Genomic DNA, 25,018 nt, shown 5'->3' on the forward strand with positions numbered 1-25,018 from the left:
AGCCACTTAACTCCTGAACTTCGGTTTCTTCATTTGAAAGAAGAAGGCACCCGTTTTACCCATCCACAACGGAGGGCTGTTCTGAGGGCTTAGTGAGGTCTCCGGGTACATGGGTGGCCTCCATGAGTATTTAGAAATTAGCCATCACGGTTCCAGGCATAGGCATCCATGCTTTTCGTTTGCATTACCTTGTATCCAATGGAATCTCAGCCTCCTGCAGCAATCAGCCCCGTGGGCCTGTCTGTTGTCCTGATTCTGCCCTTAAAGGGCACTGGGGTGGAGATAGAGAGATGCTCTTTACTGAGGTCAGATAGGAGAGTCCTCCTGCGCAGCTAGGTCTGGGTGGTCACAATAAGTGAAGGAACAGCCCAGGGCTTGGTGTGACTAAACACAAAACCAGGGGCAGCAAGCAGATGGAACCCAGTGCAGGACTAGGGGACCCAGTTGGCCTACAGATGGCTCAGTCAGAGGCGCTTTCCCCATGGCCCTGGCTGCCCATCCTTTGTTGTGACTTGTGAGACAGTCTCAATCCCAGCAACATGGTAGTGAACACTCAGCACTCTGTGACTCAAGATCTCTTCTCACTGAAGGACTCAGCCATGGGCAGGTTAACATACCACTGGGTGTGTTCCCCTCAAAGAGGAGACAGGAGCAGCTCTGTTGCCCAGGACTGTAGGATTAGTGAGAGTAGACAGGAAAGCACTTCCAACAGGTTGAGCCAGCTAAGGATTCAAAGGCAGCTCAGCATGGGCTCAGGGATCAGACTAGTGAATGAATTCAAATCCTGGTCCAGCCAGTGACTAGCAAGAGCAAGGCACTGAGCCTCACCTGCCAATGGAGCTAATAGCCCACAACTCACAAGGCTGTTGGAAACAAGAAATAGTGTGGGTGGAGAAACACTGAGTGAGAGCGGCCCACCCTTATTACCCTGAAGCTAGGTACTGGAGTTGAGCTAAAGATGCTCTGTACTTTTCTCTGGGAAAAGGGGTGTGTCCATGGGAAGGACAGGGATAGCCTAAACCCAATACCTTGCTCACTGGTGAAGCTGAGGTTTGGCTTCAGCACCCTGAGCCTGGTGTGTTCCAGGGTCTCAGCCTGGAGAATACTCCACCCCAGTTTATCCCCTGCTAGCTGCCACTCTCAGGATGTGCTGTCCAGACTGGCTTGAGTTTAGATTCAGCTAGCACAGTACTGCAAGAACCCGTCTTGTTTCCTTTCCCTTCCCAGACATCCATGAGGACACAAGTTTTGAACTCTCATTGTCCTGAGTAGAAGCTGAGGCCTGGCAGGTTATAGTCACTGTTCCTTGCCCTCTCTCTAAGGTTATCTTTGGCCAAACCTGTGCTCCTCTGAGGGCTCTGAGATCAGGAGGTAGGAGAAACTCCTTGGTGGCGTAGGGGGTGGGATGAGGTTGTCAGAGGTTAGGGGCAGAGCCTTGTTCTCATTCTTTTGCTGCAGCAGAGTGAGTGTGGGGAGGTAGTTTATGGATCACTTTTCTGGGAGACTGAGAATTTCTTAAGTCTGAATATGTTGGGCTTGTCTTTCGTTGCAGATGGAAGAAAAGAGACGAAAATACTCCATCAGCAGCGACAACTCTGACACCACTGACAGTAAGGCCTTACTTCCATTTGGGGCTCCTGCAGGGAAAGCAGTCGAATACTTATCTGGTCAAAGTTGGGGAAGGCTGCTGCTCTTAGGTCTACCAAGCAGCCAGGGGCATGCAGCTGATAGCACAAGTCCAGTCAGGGCCCTCTGCTCCCAAGAGCATGGGCCTCTTCACTCTTATCCCTTGCTTTCTGGGTCTCAGCAATAGTTTGAACAGATCAGCTCCCCTCAGTGCATTTGCATATGCTACTCCCCCCTACTGTGAGCACTTTCCTCTCCCTCTGACTCTCCATCTCCGGTTGGACTCAGGACCTGTCACTCTATTATAATGACCTGATTAGTGTCCATCTTCTAATCTGACAGTGGTAAGGTCCTCAGGGGTCATGTCTGACTGTTGTTTCCTCAGCCCACAGCTAAGGTCTGGCACATAGTAGATGCTCAGTAAATGTTTGCTCTCATTGTCCTTATTAATGAAGAAACCTGACCTTAATGGCATCTTCAGATAGAATGTCAGCGCTAGACTGGTGTATGATTAGGTATGTGCATAGGAGTTCTGGTGGGGAGGGTTGTTAAGGAACGAATGGGGCTTACGGAGCCAATTCTGGAGTTTGGGAGAGAGAAGGAGGTTTGTGTACCCAAGGTAAGGCTCTTCTTCTCTTATACTAGATGACAAGGCAGCTAGCTCTTCTCAGATGCCCCAGGAAGCTGGCCCTACCTGTGCTGGTAGGAGTAAGGAGTAGGAGAGCATCCCTGCCTGGGCCATTTCACCTAGTTGTGCTGGTCTTTGAAGGCTGTACTAAGGAATCCCACACTACTAAACTTCAGTCTATAAACATAATCAGTGAGCAAGTAGGATTAGGAATACCTCTTAGGTCCTTGTATCTTCCAAAGCCCCACAACTCCTCCTGAGAGCCTGAGGATAGATTACCTAGAATAGCTGGTCAGATTCCAGTCCCTTAGCTATCACCACATCTCTTTGGCTGCCCTTTGAGGTCTATTTGCCCCTGCTTGGCTCCCGCATCTAACCTGGCCAGCCCTTCATCCCTGTGGCCTTCTGTGGTGGCAGCACACCGCCTGTGGCCTGGCTCAGTAGAGCCAAAAAGAACCACATCATCCGCTTCTAACTGGATTGCAGGCAAAGGAAACCCTTTGAGGGCCAGGCACTGCAAAGCAGCTGAGCCTTGTAGCTTCATCAAAGTAAGGCCAGGCTTGGGTGCACTCTCTCTCCCACCAGCTCTCACCACCATACCCACCCTCAGCTGCTGCTCTTGTTCATCTAAAGCCTTGAGTTATCTATGGCCCTTCTTGCTGCTCCTTTGACTAGTAGGGATAAGCCACAGACTTGGGGCCTAACAAGGACCTTACTTATTCTGTTGTGATGGGGTTACTATGAGTTAGAATGGACTAAGCAGCACCTAACAACAGCACAGCACTGTTTATTGAGGAATCACAGTGTACGAGGAATTGTACTAAGACTTACAGGCATGTTCATTAGTTCCTTTCAACCACCTATGAAGATAGTTGGAGTTCTGGTGTGGTGCTGTGTGGGCTAAAGCACTGGACCACAAGGTCGGCAGTTCAAATTCATCAGAACCAACTAGACAGATAGTTATTCTCTTGTCACATTTTATAAATGAGGAAATATACTCCGAGAGATTAAGCCACTAAGGGGTAAAACAGGGTTCTAGCCTGGTCTTTTAGGTCTTCTTCAAAGCAGCACTTTTACCACTATCCTGCTCTGCTCTGTGTCCCCACTGGGTATCATCCTAGAGGATTGGAAAAGTACTCATTCTGGGCAGGAAGGTGAAGAAAGGTATGAAACGAACAAGCAGGTCTTTGAGTTCTCAAACCCCTTCTGGTTGGTGGGGAGCAGTCTTTTGGTCCCCAGATCATGGATAGTTCACAAGGTGTTCTCAGAGGACCCCACCTCATGAACATTCAAGCCAGAGCTTTCTTTTCAGGCTTCCTCTCCTTGGACCTGGGTGGGTGGTGTTCTTGGCCTTCAGGGGCCCTTAATAGACTGTTTTTTCTCTGCAGGCCACACTACATCTACATCAAGATGCTCCAAACTGCCCAGCAGCACCAAGTCGGGCTGGCCCCGGCAGAACGAAAAGAAGCCCTCAGAGGTGGGTAGTGACCAATGTCCTGCGGGCGATAGACAGGAGCAGAGCCCTGTGGGAGTGAGGGGCAGAGCATTCCTGCAGAAGTCACAGTCAGTGCAAAGGGAAGTCAGTATGTCACAGATGGGCGAAGTGATGATGGGGGTACCAGTGCATGTAATCCTGATAGGTTGTTGTCACGTTTCTTTTATTGATCTGAGCAGGAGGGGAAGCCACTGAAGGACCTTGAGCAGGATAATTGAAGTAGGCTGGTGTTTAATAAAAGGTCCCTTGGCTGCTATGAGAAGGGAGGAAGGGGAGGGAGGTCAGTGAAGAAGCTGTTGCATTCCTCCAGATGAGAAACTACAGTGCGGAGTTTAGAGTTCGGTACATTTGGGGCTTGAGCACAAAATGATGGATTTGCTGACATGGATGTGAAGGCTGGAGTATTCAGTCATTCATCCAGATAGTCTTCTATTCATTATGCTCACTTTATCCACTGTCATCCCATGTAACCCCATGTAGGGTTTCTGAGACGATAAACCTTTGTGGGAAAAAGTTTTATGTTTCTCCTGCGGAGGGTTGAGTGGGTTTGAACCTCCGACATTGCAGTTAGCCCACCACCTAGTTCACAGTGCCACCAGGCCTCTGAGCCTTGTTACTTTGATCCAGGATAGAACTATTTCTGGCCTTTGAAACTGTGGAGAAGAGAACTTTGGGAGTAGGTAGAGAGGAAAGGTCAGAAGGACATCCCATGGTTCCAGCGAGTTGGCACTCATTACCTCCCAGTCTGCAGTACTAATGACACTCACTCTTCCCCTTCTGGTCTTGGACCAGTCTCTCTTGACCACACCCAGCTTCACACCCGCTCCCCTGAGGGCCTTCCCAACCCTGCTGAGGGGTGAGTTCCATTAGACCAGGCATATGCTCCAGTCAGGACCCAACTTCAAAGGTCCTGGGGAAGGCCCTCACTCATCCCCCTGTCTCATACTCCAGCAGCATAGAATCCTTCTCTGAGCTTAGAATGGTAGCCGTCCTCAGCACCAGTGGAGCTGCAAGACCATTGATTGCCTGAGATCGACATGAGGGTTTAGGAAACTGGCTCCTAACTTGGACATTGTTTGGTAGTTTTCAGGGAAGCCAGGTGTTGGGTTGGACACTTTACATGTATTGCTCCTTTTTATTCTTAAAACTAGCTCAGGGTTCTCAGTCCTTATGTTACTAAAGATTCCCAAAGTCATAGAAGCAGCACCTGAAGTCCTGAGGGTCAGCAATGCCTAGGACTGGGAGCCCAGACACTCCCTGGGACAAAACTTGTTGAAGTGGGGGAAGTTGCCTTTGTTCCAAGCCAGGCTCTTCCACTCCACTCTCTGGGGCAGTCCTAACCCTACTCTTTGAGCCAGTCCCTGTGGGGGTCTTCCTTTGAGCCTTGCATAAGAAAAAGGACTGCGCCTTCTACGGAAGTTGCCCTGCCTTGGGACTTAACCCTCAGGGTGGGGCCAGGAACCTTTGTGATCTGTGGCCTCTTTTCTCCCTCCTCCTCCCATTCTTCCCCTCTCCCCCACACCCTTGAGCTCAATTACCTTGGGATCCCTACCTGAGGCCTTCCCCAAGGGTCCTTGGGAGGGGTGGGAGGAGATGGATGGAGCTGTCTCCTGGAATGCCGTCGGGGCGGGATTGCAGTGCTGGGGTGGGGGATGGGAAGTCGCTCTTGAGGCTATATGCACTCCCAGCTTAGACTTGCTGGGGGGGAGGGGAGCTGTTGTGAATCCAGGAAGCTGGAGGATGGGTGTGCTTAGGTCTGGGAGGCCCTGTCTTCTGGTGTTTGTTTGCACACTTTCCCCACACCCCCACCCTTGAGATCTTTGTGGCTCCCCAATTGCTAATAATGAATTAGCAAAACAATAGTACCCTGTAAGTGCCTTCCTGGCCCTGGCTAGCAGAAATTGTTGCCCTGTTGGAAGATGAGGATCCAGCTTCTCAGAGAATCCTGCCTGTCTTCTGCTTCCCTTGGCGGCTCCAGTTGGGGAGCGGTGGGGAAGTTCTGGGGAGCTCCCGGGGCTGCCTCCTTCGTCTGACTCGCTCAAGCTCAGCCAGCTCCTCCCCCGCTGCTCGACTCCTTCTTTGCACCAGTGGGAGGAGGGGCCACCTCTTGGGGCTGGAAGATCCCAGGGGCTAGGCTGCCATTGCCACCCTGGGGCCAGGGTGGGAGGAAACAGGTGTCTGATGAGGCTGAGGGGAAAGTGATTTGCATGGGGCAGTAAATTCCCCGGCCTCCTGGGTTTTCCAGCCCTGAGTCTGTACATTTTTGATACCCTTTACGAGTCAAACCTCTGCAAAGGGTTATCAATGCCTTGCCCTGCCGGGACTGCCTGCCAAATTAAGCTGTGCATGTCCCCCACACACCCCCATCTTCCCACCTCTCAAGTGCCAGCCCGGAGCCTCAGCAGGTGGCTTTGAGGGTGAGGAAGTGCTCCATGCCTTGAACTGTTGCCAAGGACAAGCTTTATTCCCCGATAGTAGGCTGGAGAGCAGTCTGTGAGGGAAGCCTAGTCCTCTAAGTGTGGAGGTTGAGCCGTGGCCGGCATAAATTCCGAGTTACAGTGGGGCGGAGAGGAAACCATCAATGAAAGCTTCCAAATTATTTGGCTCATGAGAGGGCGGAGATGAAAGCAGGGATTTGGCGGCAGATAATGTTTGCACTAAATCTCCTCACTGGGCTGCTTCCTTCTCTTTCTGTGAATGGATTGGAGAGAGAGATAGGCCTTTATAGTCTGCTGGGCCTGGGGGCCTGGGGCCCTTTCTACCCATCCCCCTTGAGTAAGAGGCCTGTAAAGTGGTTGACAGGCTGCTCACCTGTTCTGCTCCCAGACTGGCAGGGTCCCTGGCAGGATTGCTTACAAAGCTATGTGTGTGGGGTAGGAACCCTGTTACTGGTGAAGTCCTTGGTTTTCTTTGACTTGTATCTGTAGATGGTGGGTGTGTAAGGGCAGGGGTGCTTAGCAAAAAGTACCTGCACTTAGTATGTAGTAAAGCCAACAGCTATAGAACAGGCTGGGATAAGGCAGGGTTGTCCTTTTGGTGACCTGTCAGGGCCATGCTTCCTAGTGCACCCTTGGGTGCAAACCTAGGGATGCCCTCTGTACCACCAGAAGGATGTGGTCAGACCAGAAGTCAGGACCCTGGACAGGGCTGAGAGCTTGAGGCCCAGCTTCCTATCTGGCCCTTACCCAGTGGGGAGCACCAACCATGGCCAGAGTGGGGCAAGGGGGACTACTGATAATTGTAGAGACAAATTCTAGGGCCCCTTGGAGGGTGGGTTAGTATTGGTGGAAGTGCATCAAGGCTGAAGTTGGCCCCGGGACCCCCTTAGCCTGTGGAAGGAAAAGGTTGGGCTGACTCCCAGGACACAGGCTCCTTCCTTCCTCTGTTCTGCTTATCTGTTAAATCCCAACCAAGCTGAGGCCTGAAGTCTATCTCCTGGAGTATGAAGGTCTGCTACGACAGCCCTGATGGAAGGGGGTTTGGTGTGGCTCTGGGAGGTGGTCTTAGTGTGTGAACTTTGCCGAGGCCTTGGCTTTCTGACCTGATGCACCAACTGGTATAGTCATTATTGGTTCTTAACCAATATATGAGGATGTAGATCTCTGAGAATCTGGTGGAAGCCACAGAGAATTTTTTGAATCAGCAAACTCCACCAGCCCTCTGCCCCAGAAATTATGACTTGAACTGGTGAGGTCTTAGGTACCACAGTAAGCAAATAGTTGCCAAGGAGTAGATTCTGACTCATGGATCCCATATGAGTCCCTGGTGGTACAAATGGTTAACAGTGCTTGGCTGCTAGCCAAAAGGTTGGAAGCTTGAGCACCTCAGAAGAAAGGCCTGGTAATCTGTTTCCTAACAGTCAGGCATTAAAAATACTATGGAGCACAGTTCTACTCTGACACATGGGGTTGCCAGGTACCTGCAGGTATTGCTGAGAGCTAGAAACTTTTTCTCCTCAGTTTGCCTAAGACAAGGATTCCTTCTCATGGTGGAAGCTGGGTCTATATTGAAGGAGGGGTGAGAAGCTTTCCATCTGGAGTCAGTTACTTAAGCAAAGGCAAGGTGTGGGTGGGGGCAATCCCCAGCTCCTCCGCACCCCACAAGGACCAGGGAACTGACTAGTTTCTGCCAAGCCCTGGACCTGCAGGGGCTTCTAAAGAGCAGCTTGGGAAGCAACCTGGAGGCCAGCCCTGTGGTTTGGAAGTTGCTGATTGAGGCTGTGTCTTCCTCAGGCCTGGGGCAGAGAGGCTGACAGGTCGCAGGATGAGCATGGGGGTTTCCCCTGGGCAGGCTGTCCTGAAGTATAAAACTGTGTTTTCAGGAAGTGAGAGTCTTCAGAAGTCAGCCAGGCAACTGAGACATTGGTCTTGGGGCCCAGGAGCTACTGATATGGATACAATTCTACCAGCATTGAGAGTACAATTGGCCCCATCCAAGTGCTCTTGCTGTTGTTATGTGCCATTGAGTCAGTTCTGACCCATAGCGACCCTGTATAAGGTTTCCAAGGAGCCACTGTTGAGCTCAAACCTCTGACCTTGTAGTTTAAACTGACTTTGCAGTCCAATGCTTTAATTCACAGCGCCACACCAGGACTCTGTCCAAATGTTAGGGATAGAAAGAACAGACCCTGCCCCCAAGGAGCTTTTCCTCTGAGTGTCAGCAGGATATAGCCCCTACACAGAAAAGCCTTCCTGCTGGGAGGTACAGCCAGTGTACACTGCAGGAAAGGCCCATTGTTTGTCACTGAGGTACTCCATGATCTTGGACAAATGACTACCCTCTCTGAGCCTCGGGGTCCTCATCTGTAGAGCCCTGCTCCTGCCATCAGTTGAACCATGTATAGTGTACTACCTTCTCCTGAGTTCTGAGGAGACTGGGGCTGGGACCTACAGGTGAGAGAAGGCTGGAGGCTGAGACCAAATAGTGAATGGGGAGAGGGCTCAGGTGAAGCTGGAGTGAAAGCTGGACAAGTGGGAGCTAGCATCCACCTGTTGGCTCTTTGCATGTCCTGGTGACATGTTTGCATTTCTCTGGATGAGGAAGTGGGCCTCAGACAGTGCAGATTCCACAGGGACTCTTTGAAGAGTCCCAGCCCCTCAACCCTGAGGAAGAGACAAGATCTTTGTGAACAGCCTCTCCTGGTCTTCCTATGTCCCCCCAGACCCAGTGTTCATTCATGTCCCCAGGTACTGATATCCTAGAAAAGGCAGCAGGTGAAGATACAGCCCACTGGCTTGATGCCATGCTTTTTTAAAAATGGAGAGACCCATTTATCTTGGGTGAAGGGGGGTGGGGGAGCATTGGATTGTGTTGGGCTGAGGTGAACCTCAGAATCACAGGATAAATCAGGTTGCCTTCCTTGAGGAGCAACGATGTGGTCCAGAAGTTTGAAATAACATTTGTATGTTAAAACAGTGGCATATGGAGTCAAATGCAGAATGCCCACAAACTGAGAGAGTTAAAGAGAGCCCAAGTTTTATGTTTGCCCCTGCGGTTCTGAGCCAGGTGTACAGCCCACCAGCAGTGCTCTCAGTGCTCTGTGAGGCGGTTGGGGCTGTGTGGGGGAGACTGCTTCCACTGGGCTAAGCACTTGCTTTCTGAAACTCACACTGCTTTCCTCAGGAGTTGGGGGCAGAATCCATATCCAGTAGGAAACATCACTCCTTCCGCCAGCTGGAAAGGCCTCCTGGCCTCTGGGACTTGTCTTGCAAAAGAAATATGCGTAATAAATTCTCTTTAAGAGCAGGAAGTGCTGTTCTCCTTGTGAGAGAAAGAGATGTTGAGTGGGGTTTTTTTGTTTTTGTTTTTGTTTTTCTAAGCCTGTGACCAATTTAGTCCAGCGATGGCATGAAACGCAGTTGGGCTGTGGGGGTCTATTGCCAGAGCCCTCTTCTGGTGTTTTGTATCTGATTCATACCTAAAGAGATTTTTTTTTTTAAAAGAAAGATCTGGCTGGTTTGCAAGCTCTCCTCCAAGGTACCAGTTGTCAAACAAGTGATTTAACATTCTCTGAGCCTCAATTGTCGTATCTGTAAATTGGGGGTAATATAGATTAAGTGAGATGATGTTAGTTAAACCCTATAGCTGAGCACCTGGCCTGCCATAACAGGGCAGTTATTTTGCACTGTTAGCTCTTATTGCTAATGATTTGAAGTGCTCCATTTAGTCATTGATTCAGAGAGAAAAACTTTGTTGCAACCACAAAGTTGGCAGTTCAGACCCACCAGCCTCTCCTCGGAAACCCTATACAGGATCGCTATGCGTCAGAAGCGACTCATGACAGCACTTCACAACACCACAAAGTGAGATTTCTAGGCATTGGTGGCTCAGTGGTAGACTTCTCTCCTTCCATCAGGGAGACCTGGGTTTGATTTCAAACCAATGTACGTCATGCACAGCCTCCACCTGTTTGTCTATGGGTGGAGGCTTGTGTGTTAATAGGATGTTGAACAGGTTTCAGCAAAACTACCAAACAGAGATGGACTACTGCAGCCTGGTTCTGAAAGTTAGCCTGTGAAAACCCCACCAGTTTGATCCACAAGTGATCCCTGGAGATGGCACAGGACTAGGCAGTATTTCATTCCATTTTGCATGGGGTCACCATGAGTAGCGACTTAACTCAGTGACAGCTAACAATCTGGTAATAATTTAGCTTATCTTTTAGAACAGACCTTCAAATACTCCTTGAAGGCTGATGGGTGGTGGTGGGGAGGTCACGCCTGACTTTTCATTGGGCCTCCTGGTCTTGTCAGGGGTCAAGGGAAGACTGCCCTGGCCATGACCAATTTCATTGGCAGTACAGTGACCAAGCCCTGTTACTGAGATCCTCTTGGAAGAATCCTTTGGACACTGTCTCTACTCACTTTTTTTGTGACAGAACAGGAAGCTTCAGAATTTAATCCACTTCAGGAGAATTCTGGGGGCGCTATGGTTTAGGTAGGTGTTGGGTTGCTAACTTCAAGGTTGGCAGTTAATCCCACCAACTGCTCCGTGGGAGAAAGATAAGGCTGTCTGCTCCCATAAAGCTATACAGTCTTGGAAACCCTATACAGCGGGTTTGGTTTTTGGTTTGCGTTTCGGACGAATCCTGAGGTTTGTTCTTTCATCTGCTCACTCATTCCACAAGCCTGTTTTGAGCACTGTGCGTGTGGCAGGCACTGTGCCGCAAACAGACATGACAAGCAGGACATATATTAAGTTTCTTCTTTCTTGAAGCTTGACTAGTAGAGGTATTGACCATTAAACAAATCATTTATCGTTGCGATGATACTGGATCCTTTCCTTAAACCATTCATCTGTGTTTTTTGGTGCATCTTCGTTTGAGATATTCTTTGATACGATAATTTACTTCTTGAGAAAAGGAAACCGAAAACAAGGATTAAATGTTCAGATAACATCCATGAATCTTGCAATCTGGTCTAAAAATTCTTACCTTGGTGCCTATAGGCACTGGGGTCAGCTCACATTGGGAGTTGACTGGTGTTATCTTTATTTGCTTTTGGAGGTCACTCAGATTCCATTGCAGAGCTTGCTTTTCATTCTTCCTGGGGAGATAGGTGCAGGCAATTAGAGATTTCAGTGGTTGTAGAGTCTTCAGTCTCAGAGGAAGAGGAAGAGGAACCAGAGGGCAAACAAAAGGCAGTGTGTTCAATGTCCCTGCAGCTGGACAGAGTAGGGTCTTCAGCCTGCATTATATCCGTGGTATTCCCATTAGTTATTAGTGTCTGAGACCTTTAAATATTTTTCATACTGTTTGAAGAAGCTAGTTAACATCTCTCAAGCAGTTTGCTGGAACTTAGTTGCTAGGCAGCAGACCTTTAAAGACAATTTGTCAATTTCTGCCAAAAGAGAGGCAACATCCTCAAGAAAAGGGCTTGCTTTCCAACTCCCAACTTTCTAATGATGCCAAGGTCTCCAGCCTATCAATGTCCATCTTATTTCTTAATCAGTTTTCATAAATAATTCAAAGAAGTTTTAAGAGAATCATTGAGCTTTTTTTCTAAGCCTAACCCCTGGTAATTCAAAACAAAAAGGTATTTAGATTAAAATTGGGTCACCGTGGCATCTTTTATATTAATGTACAGAGGCTATTTTGATAGGTATGTAATACCTAGCTGCCCAGCCCTGACCAACCATGGCCTGGAGCAGCAGCCAAGGAAAAGTGGTGGTAGATCCATTGGGATCCAATGCAAGGCCCAGCCAGACCCCACCTGACTTCACTGAATTTATCTTGTAATGATGAAGACATAGCAAGAAACCAGGAGATTGCAATACAGGTGCTGTAGCACTCCCACAAGGCACAGACCCCAGCCTGGACTCTGAGGAAGGCTTCCCAGAGCAGATGTGGGCTGGAGTGAGATCTTAAAGATGAAATGAGCCAACCCATTTGGCAAGGGAGAAGAATGTTCCAGGCAGGGTACAACATGTGCACAGGGCAAAGAATACTTGAGAGGTGGTAAGTGCACCTGTGTGGCCACAGAGCCAGGTAGGTTCTAGTGAGGAGCCTGCAGTTCTTCTTGAGGGAAGAGGGAGAACCACTGCAGGGCTTAGGACCTGCAAGGATCACTTGTCATTTTCCAGCCTTTGGGGAGCCGTCTGATTTGACTTAAAGTTAGCCCAGAAAGTATTAAGCCAAGCCTGAAAACGTCAGTGAGCCCATGGCCAGAAGGGTTAGGGAGGTTGTAGGAGTTGTGTTGTCCTGGGCTCCTTTGCCATTTCCAGTCTGGCTTTAGGATCAGCACTGGATTGCTGTCCACAAAGTTGATGGTTCAAACCTACCAGCTACTCCTTGGAAAGCCTATACAGGGTCACTGTGAATCAGAAGTGACTCAAGGGCATTAACAACAACAACAGGACCACGGAGAGGTTGCCTAACTAACTCACCTGAGTCCCAGGCTTCTCACCTGTAGAACTAGAATAATGGTAGTGCTTGCGTCACAGAGTTAAAGATTAATAACGGATTAATCTTTACTTAATTAGACTGATAACTTGGTACCCAGTGCTCTGATGTCATCATGAGCATGTGGTCTCCCTGGGCTTGCAGGAGCCCTCTGCCTGAAACAGTCAGTAGTCTGTCACTTGCTCCCCAGTGACCCAGGATAAAACTAGGGTTCCTGTTGGAACCAAACTCCTGTCTTCCCCATCTGCACTCTGCCTGACTGCAATGTAAGGGACTTCTTAAGTTAAGCCAAGGGTCCCTTCTTTCTTTAGGTTCTTGGTGCCCAGCCTGTGCCTAGGTCAGGGCCACCATATCCCTCCCTATCCCACCACACCCCATACCCTGATGGTGTAGCTTGGCACTCTAGCACCAGCTTGGTGTGAGCACTGGTCCTTGGGCTTCAGTCCCTACAGAGCATTGTGGTTCATAGAGTTGGGGATTTCAGCCTCTAAATGTATCCACAAGGTGTCTCAGTCAGTGCTGTTGTGGTATGCCACTGAGTTGATTTCCAGCCCCATGTGACGGAGTAGAGCTGCTCCACAGTGTTTTCTAGACTGTAATCTTTATGGAAGGAGCTCTGGTAGTGTACTGGCTTAAGATCAGCAGTTCGAAACTACGAGCTGCTCCGCGGGAAAAAGATGAGGCTTTCTGCTCCCATAAAGATTTATAGCCTCGGAAACCCTGTACAGGGTTGCTGTGAGTCAGAACCGACTCCACAGCACATAACAACAATGACAATCTTTATGGGAGCAGATCATCAAGTCTTTCTCCCATGAAGCCACTTAGTGATTTGAACTACCAATCTTACGTTTAGCAGCTGAATGCTTAAGTGTCGTGCCACCAAGGATCCTTGAAGCCAGTCAATAAAGGTTCAGAAAGCACTGCCTAAGAGCCTGCCTGCTGGGAACCTAGGATTCATCAGATAATTTCCCAGGGAGATCCTTCATTCTCACATATATTCATTCACTCAGCCACTACTTACTAAGTACCTACTATGTTCCGGTAACTATGCTAGGCACTGAGACTACAGCTAACAAGACAAATGTGGCTGGGAGACAAACAAGAAACCAGCACACATGAGTAAACCAGATGATTTTCAGGAATGTAAATGCTGAGGAGAAAATGAAGTACAAATAACAGACTGAAAAGTGTCCGTGTTGGGGCAGTTTGCACTCCCTCAAGTCAGGATGGTAGGGGAAGGAACTCCAAGAAGATGACCCTTAGCTACAGCCCAGAATGAGGGAAGAGCAAGAGGTTTCCAGTTCACCTGCGCCTCTCTAGAGCGGCAGCATTAACAGGTTCCTGAAGGTTGATTTCTGTGCGTGGCAGAGTCTCCCGAGGCGCCAGCCAGAAAAGGGGGGCTGCGGCAGGGCACCAAAAAGCACCCAGTGCCTGAGTCTTCACTCTTGTATTAGCTGTCTTTCTGCTTGCTAATAAGATATGCAAATGATCAGGGCTGTGAAATCTTAGCCACATTCCATCTTCTGTTTAATTAGCTTTTAATCGTAATCTCATTTTAATTTTTTCACACTGGTACCCTAATTAAATGTTAGGGTGTTAGTCTTAACAATTAAATTATATTGGCAAATAGACTCCTCTAGAAACTTGACCTTTTTCAAGCCAGGGCCCTCTCCAGATAGATGCAAATGTTAATTAGATTTCTGCAAGACACTGCTTCCAGCCCTTCTGGTACACCCATTTCAGTCTTTTCCTTGTGGCTACAGCCCTTGATTCAAATAAGGCCCATACAGCCAGTGAGTTGAGCCCTCAGCAGGCCGAGGTTATCACTGAATTAAGTATCATGCGCCTCTGGAAGACTGAGTAAACTGATCCAGTTCTAAGCATGGCAGTGGTGTCGATTTGGAGTGGGGGGTTGAGGGGGCTTGGAGTTTCTTCTGAGACCTGGTTTCCTCTTGGAAGTGGTTTTTCTTGATGCGAAGATACAAATTCTTAACTTGTGATTGTCAAGTGATGATCCACTGGGAAAGTTGATATCTGAGCAAGTCACATGCTGTCTAGAACCTACCCATAACCATCGAGTCAACTCCAGTGCGCATTGACCCTGTAAGACAGTAAAACTACTCCTTAGGGTTTCTAAGACTCCAGATCTTTATGGGAACAGAGTCTTCTTGTTCCCTGGTGACGCGGTAGGCTAAGTAGTGGGGCTGCTGGCTCCAAGGTCATCATTTCATACCCACTGGCCATGCTGCAGAAAATGCTTTCTAGAGATGCCATCAAGTCCCACAACAGCTCTTTATGGAGCCCACAGTAGTACCAGTGCTGCCTGGAACTGGATTTGGAGGTGTTCTGGGATGAAGGGACAGGGAGGAACAGACAGCAAACATTGGAAAGAAACATTTCCTCCTTAGTTATCTGGTGTCAGAAGTAAACCAGCAGATCAGAGTATTTGGATGAGTTCGTGGGAGATTTGGATGAGCTTGATGACAGTAATAGACAACCCTATAATCCTTCTTCAACACACCTAGGACGGTGGGTCTGGGGAGTCATTTGGAGTCACTGGTGAGTTAGAAGATATGGTATCCCTGCTCTTGAGGGACCTTGAATGACCTGACTTATGGGAAGCCCATTCTCACCTATTTGCATAAGATACTGGCATTCAGTCTTGCCCTCTTTCGTATCTCCACTTGTGCCTGTGGTTGCAAATACACAACATACTTTAAAGCCTCAGTGGAAATTCCCTTAACCATCACAGAAGCTTCTCCATGTTTTCCTCAGTTCTTGCCTTTCTCTGCAAGTGTTTCCCTTCCCCTTGGGTGCTAACCCTCATCCATCACTCAAACTCTGTCCTTCTATAGGTCAGAAAACGTGAATTCAAGTCAACACATTTATTGAACATCAACTATTTGCAAAGCTGGGTTTAGTCTGAAGCCACTCTTGCTCCTGACAGGTTTTTCGGACAGACTTGATCACAGCCATGAAGATCCCGGACTCATACCAACTCAGCCCGGATGACTACTATATCCTAGCAGACCCATGGCGACAGGAATGGGAGAAAGGTGTGCAGGTGCCCGCTGGGGCAGAGGCCATTCCAGAACCCGTGGTGAGGTGAGCTGGGTGGCCCAGGCTGGGGGCCCATAGGGACAGGGAAGCTATTTCCAGGCTTCATATTCTAGCCCATTGCCATCCGATTCTTTTTTTTTTCTTCTTCTTTTCTTTTTTGGTATTTGATTGTTTTCTCCCATGAACCACTGAAATGTTCCGGAAATACCTGTACTTGACCTTTGAGGCTAAGGGCTCAGGCTGGAGCTCAACTGAAGCCAGACGGCCTGGGTTCAAATCCTGCTTACTATTCACATTCAGTGTGACCTTGGGTCAGAAATTTAATCTCTTTGGGCCTCTGTTTCCTTGTCTGTGAAATGGAATTAACAACAGCTACTACCTCATATGGGATCTTGGTGTGGAGATGTAGGTTAATGCGCTGGACTGCAAAGTCGGTTTGAACCCAAGGTCAGTGGTTCAAGTTCAAGCTCACCAGCTGCTCCTTGGAAACTCTATACAGAGTCGCTATGGGTCAGAACTGACTCGATGGCACTTAACAACAACTACCTTATATAAGGAGCTCTGATAGTGTTACCAGTTCAAAACTACCAGCTGTTCTGCGGGAGAAAGATGAGGCTTTCTGTTCCCATAAAGATTTACTGCCTCGGAAACCCTATACAAGGTTGCTCTGAGTCAGAACCGACTCCACAGCACACCACCACCGCTACCTTATGTGGTGTGGCACTGTGGGTTAATGCACTGGATTCCTAGGTCGGTTTGAACCACAAGGTCGGCAATTCAAGCTCACCAGCCACTCCTTGGAAACCCTATACAGGTTCACTATGGGTCAGAACCAACTCGATGTCACTTAACACCAGCTACTGTTACTACTTCGTGTGGAGTCCTGGTGTGACACTCATGGTTAATGCGCTGGACTGCAAAGTCACTTTGAACCACAAGGCCAGCAGTTCAAGCTCACCAGCAGCTCCTCAGAAACCCTATACAGGCTAGCTATGGGTCGGAACCGACTTAATAGCATTTATCAACAACAACAACTCTTTCATGTGGTTGTAGAGATGATTTAGCACAACAGTGTGTGGAAAATGCTTGGCATAAGACCTGGCACACAGCAGATTCTCCATAAAAACTGGTCACGGATTAGATTGAAAATAGATCCAAACTAGGTCCCCAAAGCAGGTCTTATTGAAACTGTCTAGACTTTCGGTCACTTTGAAGGCAGCCATGGCTCTTGACTGATAGAACCTTTCATAAGGTTCTTGTTGGGGAGCGGGGAATCAATGGCCTAGCCCAGCTGATAGTCAGGATGCAGCAGCTGTTACTCCAGGGAGGCCCCTGCATCAGGATTGGTTGCAAAACATTCCAGGTCTTGTGGGGTGTCCCTGTGGCTGGGGGCTCTTGTCAGGAAGCAACCATGTGGGCATAGGCTTTGCCTCCAGCTGCACATTTTAGCCAAGTACTTCTTTCTGCACCCTGGGAAACCCTCCCTCCAAGTCATGTCTTGGGACAGAGGCGGGCTGATGTCCTGGGCTGGGTAGCTCCAGGACTCTTGCTCAGGCCCACATAGACCAGGCCTGGGACAACTGCAACCATCATCTCCCTTGGCATTGGCATTGTTGCTTCCTTTGGCAGCTGCCCTACGACTTGCTCACATACACTGGGTGCTTGCTCAGTGCCAGCCCTGTGCTAGGCATGAGATCACACAGGTGCTATGTGAGGATTGGGTGTCTCCTGTCATCTACTCTGGAGAGCAACACTTGTCTAGAGTCCACTGAGGATGAGAGAGCCCAGGCCCCTCGGGAGAACTTTGGGTCTTAGGAAGTATTATGAGATTTAGAGAATGAATCTATTCTCCACATCCTTGGTTAGGGTCAGAAACCTGGAAACCTGGGCCACAACCCCAGCCAATTTCACACCCTCATCTCTGCTTACTGAAGAGCTATTACTTGACCTCTTTGAGCCTGTTTCTTCACCTGTAAAATGGGTGTGTTAACAGTACCTGTCTGACAGTGTGATTGTGTGAGGATTAGATGAGACTATGTGTGCCAAGTTAACTAACACCGCAGTGCCTGCCATGTGCCAGGGCCTGGGGCAATTCAGGGAGAGGGACAGCCACCTGCTGGGCACAGAGATGTTTCCTAATCAGGCTTGATCCAGCAGTCTTGTCCTTTCTCCTTCATGTTAATGTCAGGTGGTTCCGGAAACATCTGCTAGTCTGAGTAATTAACTACAGATGCTTCCACACCAGTAGCTTGGCTTCAGTCGGCCTGTAAGGTGCCTTATCTGTTGACACCAAGAGGAGAGCACATGTTCAGGCAGCTTTGGCGCTTAGGTGTATTCCCAGTATATGCATGACTGCCCTAAGCCAACAGAAGCCAGGTGCTTCCAGCCTGCCCAGCCTCTTGAGAGGATAGGCTGAGAGTGAGAAGGGTGCCCTCTTGTGATGAGCTCCTGCCCTGTTCTCCCTTCATCACAGCCTCTCCAGCATCCTGGGGGTCTTTCAAGCAAGGCCCTCATCTGGAAGCCAGCATGGCCATACATGATTACAATTGTTATAGGACCTTAGGACTCTGTCTCCAAGTACACGCTGAGCTAAACCTGTTAGATTCATTTTATATTAGCCCCATAAAGCGCATATTATTCTCCATCTTATAGATGAGGAAGTTGGGAAATTCTGGGGACTTCCCTAAATGATTACCGGGGCTTAGAGGGCTGGCTCAGGAAATCAGAGGCCGCAGGAAGAAGCCCAGGGTGCCCTCATGAGGCCAAGAGAAAGACCTTACACCCGAATACCCTGGGATGTTCTGATTGTCTTTACCCAGCCTGCCTTTGATCCTCCCTCCCTGCCACCTCATGGAAGAACCTGTTTTCCCCTGAGACCATGAACTGAGCTGAGGACCTGCTTATGTGGCCAAAAACTCAGCTTATGGCACCAACTTCTGATGTCTGGTCTCCTAGGATAGAGACCCATCTCACTCATCCCGATCTTAACCCCACCCACCTCCTTCCCGCTGATTAGTCTTGCTCCTGTGGCTGAGGATGGTAGAGGGCTTCCTTCAGAACTAGAGGCAGATGGAAGGGAAAACTCCAGGAAGCATCGGAAACGCCTTTTCTGGTGTGAGCCCTGTAGTTCCAGCTTCCCACAGAGAGGGCATGATCTTGGGCTTCAAGAGGCCTGGCCAGGTGGCAGCCAACTGGGCCAGCAGTTGTGGGTAGTTGGGCCAGTAGGTGGTGGGCATTTAGAGGAGGTTTGTCCAGAAGCCTACTATGCACATGCTTGGGACACAAACAAAGCATTAGTCACAACATAATCAGGAGCTGTTTTTTGTTGTCATTTGTTTTTTAAAGAATGTATTGTTTCAAGTCTCACAAGGAAAGTCAGAACTTACTGGACTAAGAGCATCAATATTGCTTCTATTTCGAATCACCTGATGGCCCCATTATCATTGCCTAAGGAGCTCTGGTAGCGTAGTGGTTACGAATTGGGCTGCTAACCTCAGGGTCAGCAGTTCAAAACGAACAGCTGTTTCACAGGCGAAAGATGAGGCTTTCTGTTCCCGTAAGGATTTACAGCCTCAGAAACCCTGTACAGGGTCCTTATGGGTCGGAACCGACTCCACACACATAGCAACAACAACAAGGTCAACAATACTGAGGTTGGCCCAGGATTGGGCAGTATTTCATTTTACTGTGCATAAGGTTGCTATGAGTCTTGGTACCAACTCGATGGCACCTAACAACAAATAAGGTCTTCTTTAATCTGTTTCTCTTGTGTGGAAGAAGATAGCACCAAACCCTTTCTCCCTGAACCCCTCACCTTCATCTAGGCATCCTTCCCTCCCTTGCTTGGGCTCTGTCTCTTTCATTCTCATGCATTCCACTCTTGCTAACACCTGGGGCATTTCCTAGAACGCAGACCCCCGCCCCACAGCTCAGCGTGTCTCTGTGCCATCCAAGGTCCTGCCCTCCCCTCCCAGTCAGCAGCTGAGTCACAGACTCTGGCAGCCCTTCCTTCAACCCAGGAGGCCTCTCCTGGGCAAGTGAGGGGCCTCTCCGCCCTGGCAGGGCTGGCCAGATGGAGGCCGGGCTCTGCTGCCATAACCATGGCAACCAGTGGGGGGTGGAGGAGTTGGCATTTTGAACTGGCATTGGGGACTGAGGGGCAGCACACAGTAGAGCCAAGGGGGAAACTATGTCCTCCCAAAGCAAAAGGCCCTTATATTCCACTTCAGAAGGAGAGAAGTGAGATCCAGAGGTCTTAAGAATGCACACTCTCACATGCAAAGAGGGCTTACTGTGGGCCAGGCACTTTTCTAAGAGCTTTACTTGTATTCATTTAATCTTCATAACACAACTCAACAAGGCGGTGGCTACTCTTATTACATCCCATTTTATGGATGGGCCACAGAGAAGTAGCATGCTTAAAGTCACACATGAAGGGGTGGAGCTGGGACTTGAGTCTACTATACCCTGCAACCAGAACCCTTCCAAGCTGCCTTGGAAACACAGCCAAGGTCTCAAGGGAGGGCCAGCCAAGGGGTAGAATCCTGGGACTGTAGTTGATGCATCTTTGTATCCAGGGGTAACACTGTAGTGACAGACTGTTTGCTGATGGAAGGAGAGAAAGGGCACGGTACATTGGCAATGAATGTCATGTCCTCCAAGGTGGTTGTGACCTTTTATCTACAAAGAGTCACTGGGCTGCAACTGTGTGAGTAGGTAGACCATTCAAGACCATGGAATTTTAAGGCTGTTGGTAAAGGAGGGACTGGGGCATGTGAGAATGTTCGGACCCAGCCTTGAGGGATTCCCCTTGTCCCAGAACAGGACTTGGTCAGGGCAAATCTAGGTCCTTGGGCTTTAACTCAGACAGACCCAGCTCCCCTGGTAGGCAGGAGAGAGGGGAAAGGAGGGGTTAGATCATGAACAAGGACTCAGTCAGCCCACTTCCATCCCCAACTCTGCCCTTGAGCCCTGTGGATCTTCTGTGTCCTTACTGTTTATCTAGAGCCCCCTGAGTCTGCAGGGTTGGGAGGTGGGCATGAGGAAATGCAGGCAGGGGAAGGAAGCTGCTTTGCATCCAGGTCTGGCAGCCTCACTTGCCTACCAACTGGTGAGGGGCAGGAGTTCTCACTGAAATTCCCTAAACCCAGGGGGGGTGGCAGGCAGAGGGTCCCTCCCCTCACAACACCCCTTCTTGATGTCCTAGGATCCTCCCACCGCTGGAAGGCCCCCCTACCCAGGTATCCCCGAGCAACTCTGAACTTGGTGAGGGCTCCCAGCCTGATTGGCCAGGGGGCAGCCGCTATGACCTGGACGAGACTGACGCCTACTGGCTGGAGCTCATCAACTCCGAGCTCAAGGAGATGGGTAGGTGACCCGCCAGGCTGGGAATGGGAATCGGAGTCGGGGAGGGTTTTGTTTCCAACTTCAGCATTCTAGCTCAGAAGGGCAATGGCTAAGACAGGACTTTGGTACAGATCTGAGGGGAGACATCGCTACTCCATTAGAGATAGAAGAAATTATTTCATGTCTGTGTGCCTCAGTGTCTGCAGCTGTCAGGTGGAAAAAATAATAGCACATAATTGATTTTCTTGGGTCTGGAGACTAGTGCATAAATGATAAGGGAGTGTACAGTGAATCTAGGGTGACAAATAGAGCCAGGAGTCATTTGGTGTAGGAGTTTCCTGGCTTGATCACCCTAACATGTCCCAGAGAAGAGGGACAGTTAACATAAACAGTACAAGCATTGACTTCTCCATGGAGCCAGCCATGTCCCAGGGACACGTCTTCTGCAGCAGTGATCTGAAGTCAGACCACCACAATGAATGGACAGGAACCTGGGGGATTGCCTGGTCCATCCCATTCCATTTACAGACGATGTTGCTGAGGCCCAGAGATGGTGGCTGCTTTTCCCCAGGTCACACAACTGATAAGTAGGAGCCTTCCCACACATGTGCCCTGACTTCCTACAACCCAGGCTGCTAAGATCCTCCCCTGCTGTCCTTCCTGCAGAGAGGCCGAGCCTAGACGAGCTGACCTTAGAGCGTGTGCTGGAGGAGCTAGAGACACTATGCCATCAGAACATGGCGCGGGCCATCGAGACGCAGGAGGGACTGGGCATCGAGTATGATGAGGACGTGGTCTGTGACGTGTGCCGTTCTCCCGAGGGCGAGGACGGCAATGAGATGGTCTTCTGTGACAAGTGCAACGTCTGTGTGCACCAGGTGGGTAGCCCTTCACTGTCCCTAACGTTCTCTCTCCCCTCTGCACACCCTAATACACACCTGTAACCGGTCTTCCTTCTGGTCTTAGGAGCAAAGATCCCTAGGGAGGAGGGTAAAGGGGATGAGATGAGTACCCTGGAACCCTGTAGTGCCAGCCGGACAACCCAGTGGTCCCCACAGTCCTTTCCCTTGAAGCACCCTGATCCTTCCTACCCTGGCCCTGCTCCTCACCCTACCATACTTCTAAAGAGGCAGCGCAGAAAGGTGATTGAGAGGAAAGCCAGGCTGTCTGGTTTCAAATTATGACTGTCCCTTTCATAAGCTGTGTGACTTTGACATGTTTCTTAACCTCTCTAGGTCTGTTTCCTTAACTGTAAATAAACACAAGAGACTTAAATTTACTTACAGGTGATTTGCTTAAAATAGCATACTAACTGACAGGGACTGTGACTATTTGTTATCATTCTTATAAACCAGGTGCAGACTAGCCAACACACTCCCGTGCCCTTGACCTTGGGCTTCAGAGAGCTAGGTTTCTTGTGTCTCCAGACCTTGTTTGAAGAACTGACTAGGACCCAGGGGACCCCTCTCTGAATTTGACTTTGCCCTGAGCTGCTGTTGGAATGACTTCTTCTGGGAGCTCAGAGTCAGGGACTGGCTGGCAGATAGGCAGGTAGTGTACTGCCTGCCATATCCCCAGCAGCTCATAGGTCCCCATGTCTCTCCAAGCCCAAGGTACGACAGCAGGAGCCTTCTCACAGGTCTCTGTGTAAGTCATATAAATTATATGAAAATTCTGGGCTTTGTCTCAAAGCAGCATGCTTTCTCAGTTGTGTATCAACTAAAGGAGCTTCATGGTTTTGGTGGTGGTGTGTTGTGAAGTTGGTTCCGACTCATAGCGACCCTGCTTAGTGTTTCTGAGGCTGTAACTCTTCACAGTAGCAGAAAGCCTCATCTGTCTCCCTTAGAATGTCTGGTAGTTTCAAACTTGAGGTTAGCATTCATGGATTGTCCTAAAGTCCATCTCTCACTGAGAACCTAGGTTAAAGTGACTACCCCAGCCAGGGGCAGACCTCAGCAAAACAAAAGGACTTAACCCTGAATGGTGACATTTCAGGCACTTTACACAAGACTTGTGGAGTTCTGGTTGGAGTTGTGGGTTAAATGTACTGGACTGTAAAGTCATTTGAACTGCAAGGTTGGCAATTCAAGCTTACCAACTGCTCCTCGGAAACCCTATACAGGGTCACTATGGGTCAGAACTGACTGGCCGGCACTTAACAACAACAATATACAGTCCTTGTGGAGTCCTATTATGGTGCTGTGGGCTAATGCAAAGTCAGTTTGAACCATAAGGTGAGTGGTTCAAGCTCACCAGCCACTCCTTGGAAGCCCTATATAGGGTCACTATGGGTTGGAAGTGACTCGATGACACTTAACAACAACCTTCAGGCCTTGCACTGTGGGTTAATGCCCTGGATTGCAAGTCAGTTTCAACTGCAAGATCAATGGTTCAAACTCCCCAGCCACTCCTAGGAAACCCTATTTAGGGTCGCTATGAGTCGGAACTGACTTGACGGCACTTAACAATAACAATATACAGGCCTTGCCGCAGTTCAGACTTACCAGCCACTCCTTGAAAACCCTGTACAAGGCTGCTGTGAGTCAGAACCAACTCAGTGGCACTTGACAACATGACAGGCCTGCTGTGACACTGTAGTGTAAACCACTGGACCTCAAGGTTGGTTTGAACTGTAAGGTCAGCGGTTCAAACCCATCAGCCATTCCTCAGAAACCCTTCACAGGGTCGCTATGCGTTGGAATGGCTCAATGGCACTGAACAAGACCAGTAACATACAGGCAGAGAGCTTCCTCCAGAAGGGTGGAGGCAGCGTAGCAATGTAATCCAGGACTGGGTTTGGCACCGGCCTAATGTGGATTGATCCCTGACTCATGTACACCCTACTTTCTCCCTAGGCATGCTATGGGATTCTCAAAGTGCCCACAGGCAGCTGGTTGTGCCGGACGTGTGCCCTGGGTGTCCAGCCAAACTGCCTGCTCTGCCCCAAGCGAGGAGGGGCCCTGAAGCCCACCAGAAGTGGGACCAAGTGGGTGCATGTCAGCTGTGCCCTGTGGATTCCTGAGGTGAATGGGGGTGGGGAAGTGAGTCTGAATGGAGCTCAAGCTTCAGACAGCAGAGTGCTGGGCCTTGGGGATGAGACAATGGACAAAGGATGTCAGGGTAGAACTCCAACAGCAGCCCCAGGAAACAGCCTGCAGACTTGAACAGAAATCAAGTGCAAGTTCCCATGGGACATCAGTTTATGAGGGATTCAGGTCTGGGGTCTGGACAGGCGGCAGAATATAGGGGAGGAAGTTGGGGGTCTATCCAAACCTAGGCAGTGGTTCCAACCCAAGTAAAGTCACACATTTAAAACAAAAATAAGACACTGCCCTTAAAGAAAATCAGGCAGTGAGCAGAGTTAAAGATTTGGACACTGGGCTTGCTGCTGTCTGAGTCCAGGTGGAAATCCTGGGTTCAAGGAAGCCCATCCCATTTTATAGGAAATGTGAAAGGCTAAAGTTCACCACATTCCAGCACAGCCCTGATCCAGAATGTGGCCCTGTCAGCTGTGATAGGAGTTATCTGTCGGCAGTAGTCACTTGCACAAGACCAGTATTTAAGGGCTGGAGCTACCTCAGAGCGTTCTCAGGGCTGGGCAAGGTAGGGACAGAAGAACTAGTGAAGTCCCCGAAGTGGGCCTTCTCGGCCTCAGGGTGTGATCTCCATGTGAGGGGTCTGTTCAGGACTATGGGCCCTCTCTTCCAGTCTCAGGTAGAGATAGTGAAAGGGGACTGTTCCCTGTCCCCGGATGGGCACATGGGTAGTGTGGTAGGTAGGCCTTGTTCCAAAGAAGGAGCAGGAGGGGCTGAGTTAGAGGCACATCCTTATGGGTCACACGACGAGATGCTGCCATGAGGTTCTTTCCTGGTACCTAGAAAACAACATAGAAAATATATGAATATATTTATTAACAAAGGCCTGGGCTATGGGAGAAAGGGAGGACCTTCTGTGCATTCATGCA

General features: G+C 49.4%; 1 protein-coding gene across 1 annotated transcript in view; it reads left to right on the top strand.

The window, feature by feature from the left end:
* The first annotated feature begins 1,552 nt into the window (after positions 1-1,552).
* JADE2 (jade family PHD finger 2) overlaps positions 1,553-25,018 on the top strand; it is a 37,100-nt gene continuing 13,634 nt past the window's right edge. Inside the window, exons 1-6 of the mRNA XM_006866079.1 lie at positions 1,553-1,610; positions 3,643-3,731; positions 15,596-15,753; positions 20,915-21,075; positions 21,721-21,932; positions 23,910-24,077. Coding sequence (XP_006866141.1) covers positions 1,553-1,610; positions 3,643-3,731; positions 15,596-15,753; positions 20,915-21,075; positions 21,721-21,932; positions 23,910-24,077 — 846 coding nt within the window. The remainder of the gene's footprint in view (positions 1,611-3,642; positions 3,732-15,595; positions 15,754-20,914; positions 21,076-21,720; positions 21,933-23,909; positions 24,078-25,018) is intronic.

Source organism: Chrysochloris asiatica, unplaced genomic scaffold (assembly GCF_000296735.1).
Source record: "Chrysochloris asiatica unplaced genomic scaffold, ChrAsi1.0 scaffold00087, whole genome shotgun sequence".
NCBI classification, from domain to species: domain Eukaryota; kingdom Metazoa; phylum Chordata; class Mammalia; order Afrosoricida; family Chrysochloridae; genus Chrysochloris; species Chrysochloris asiatica.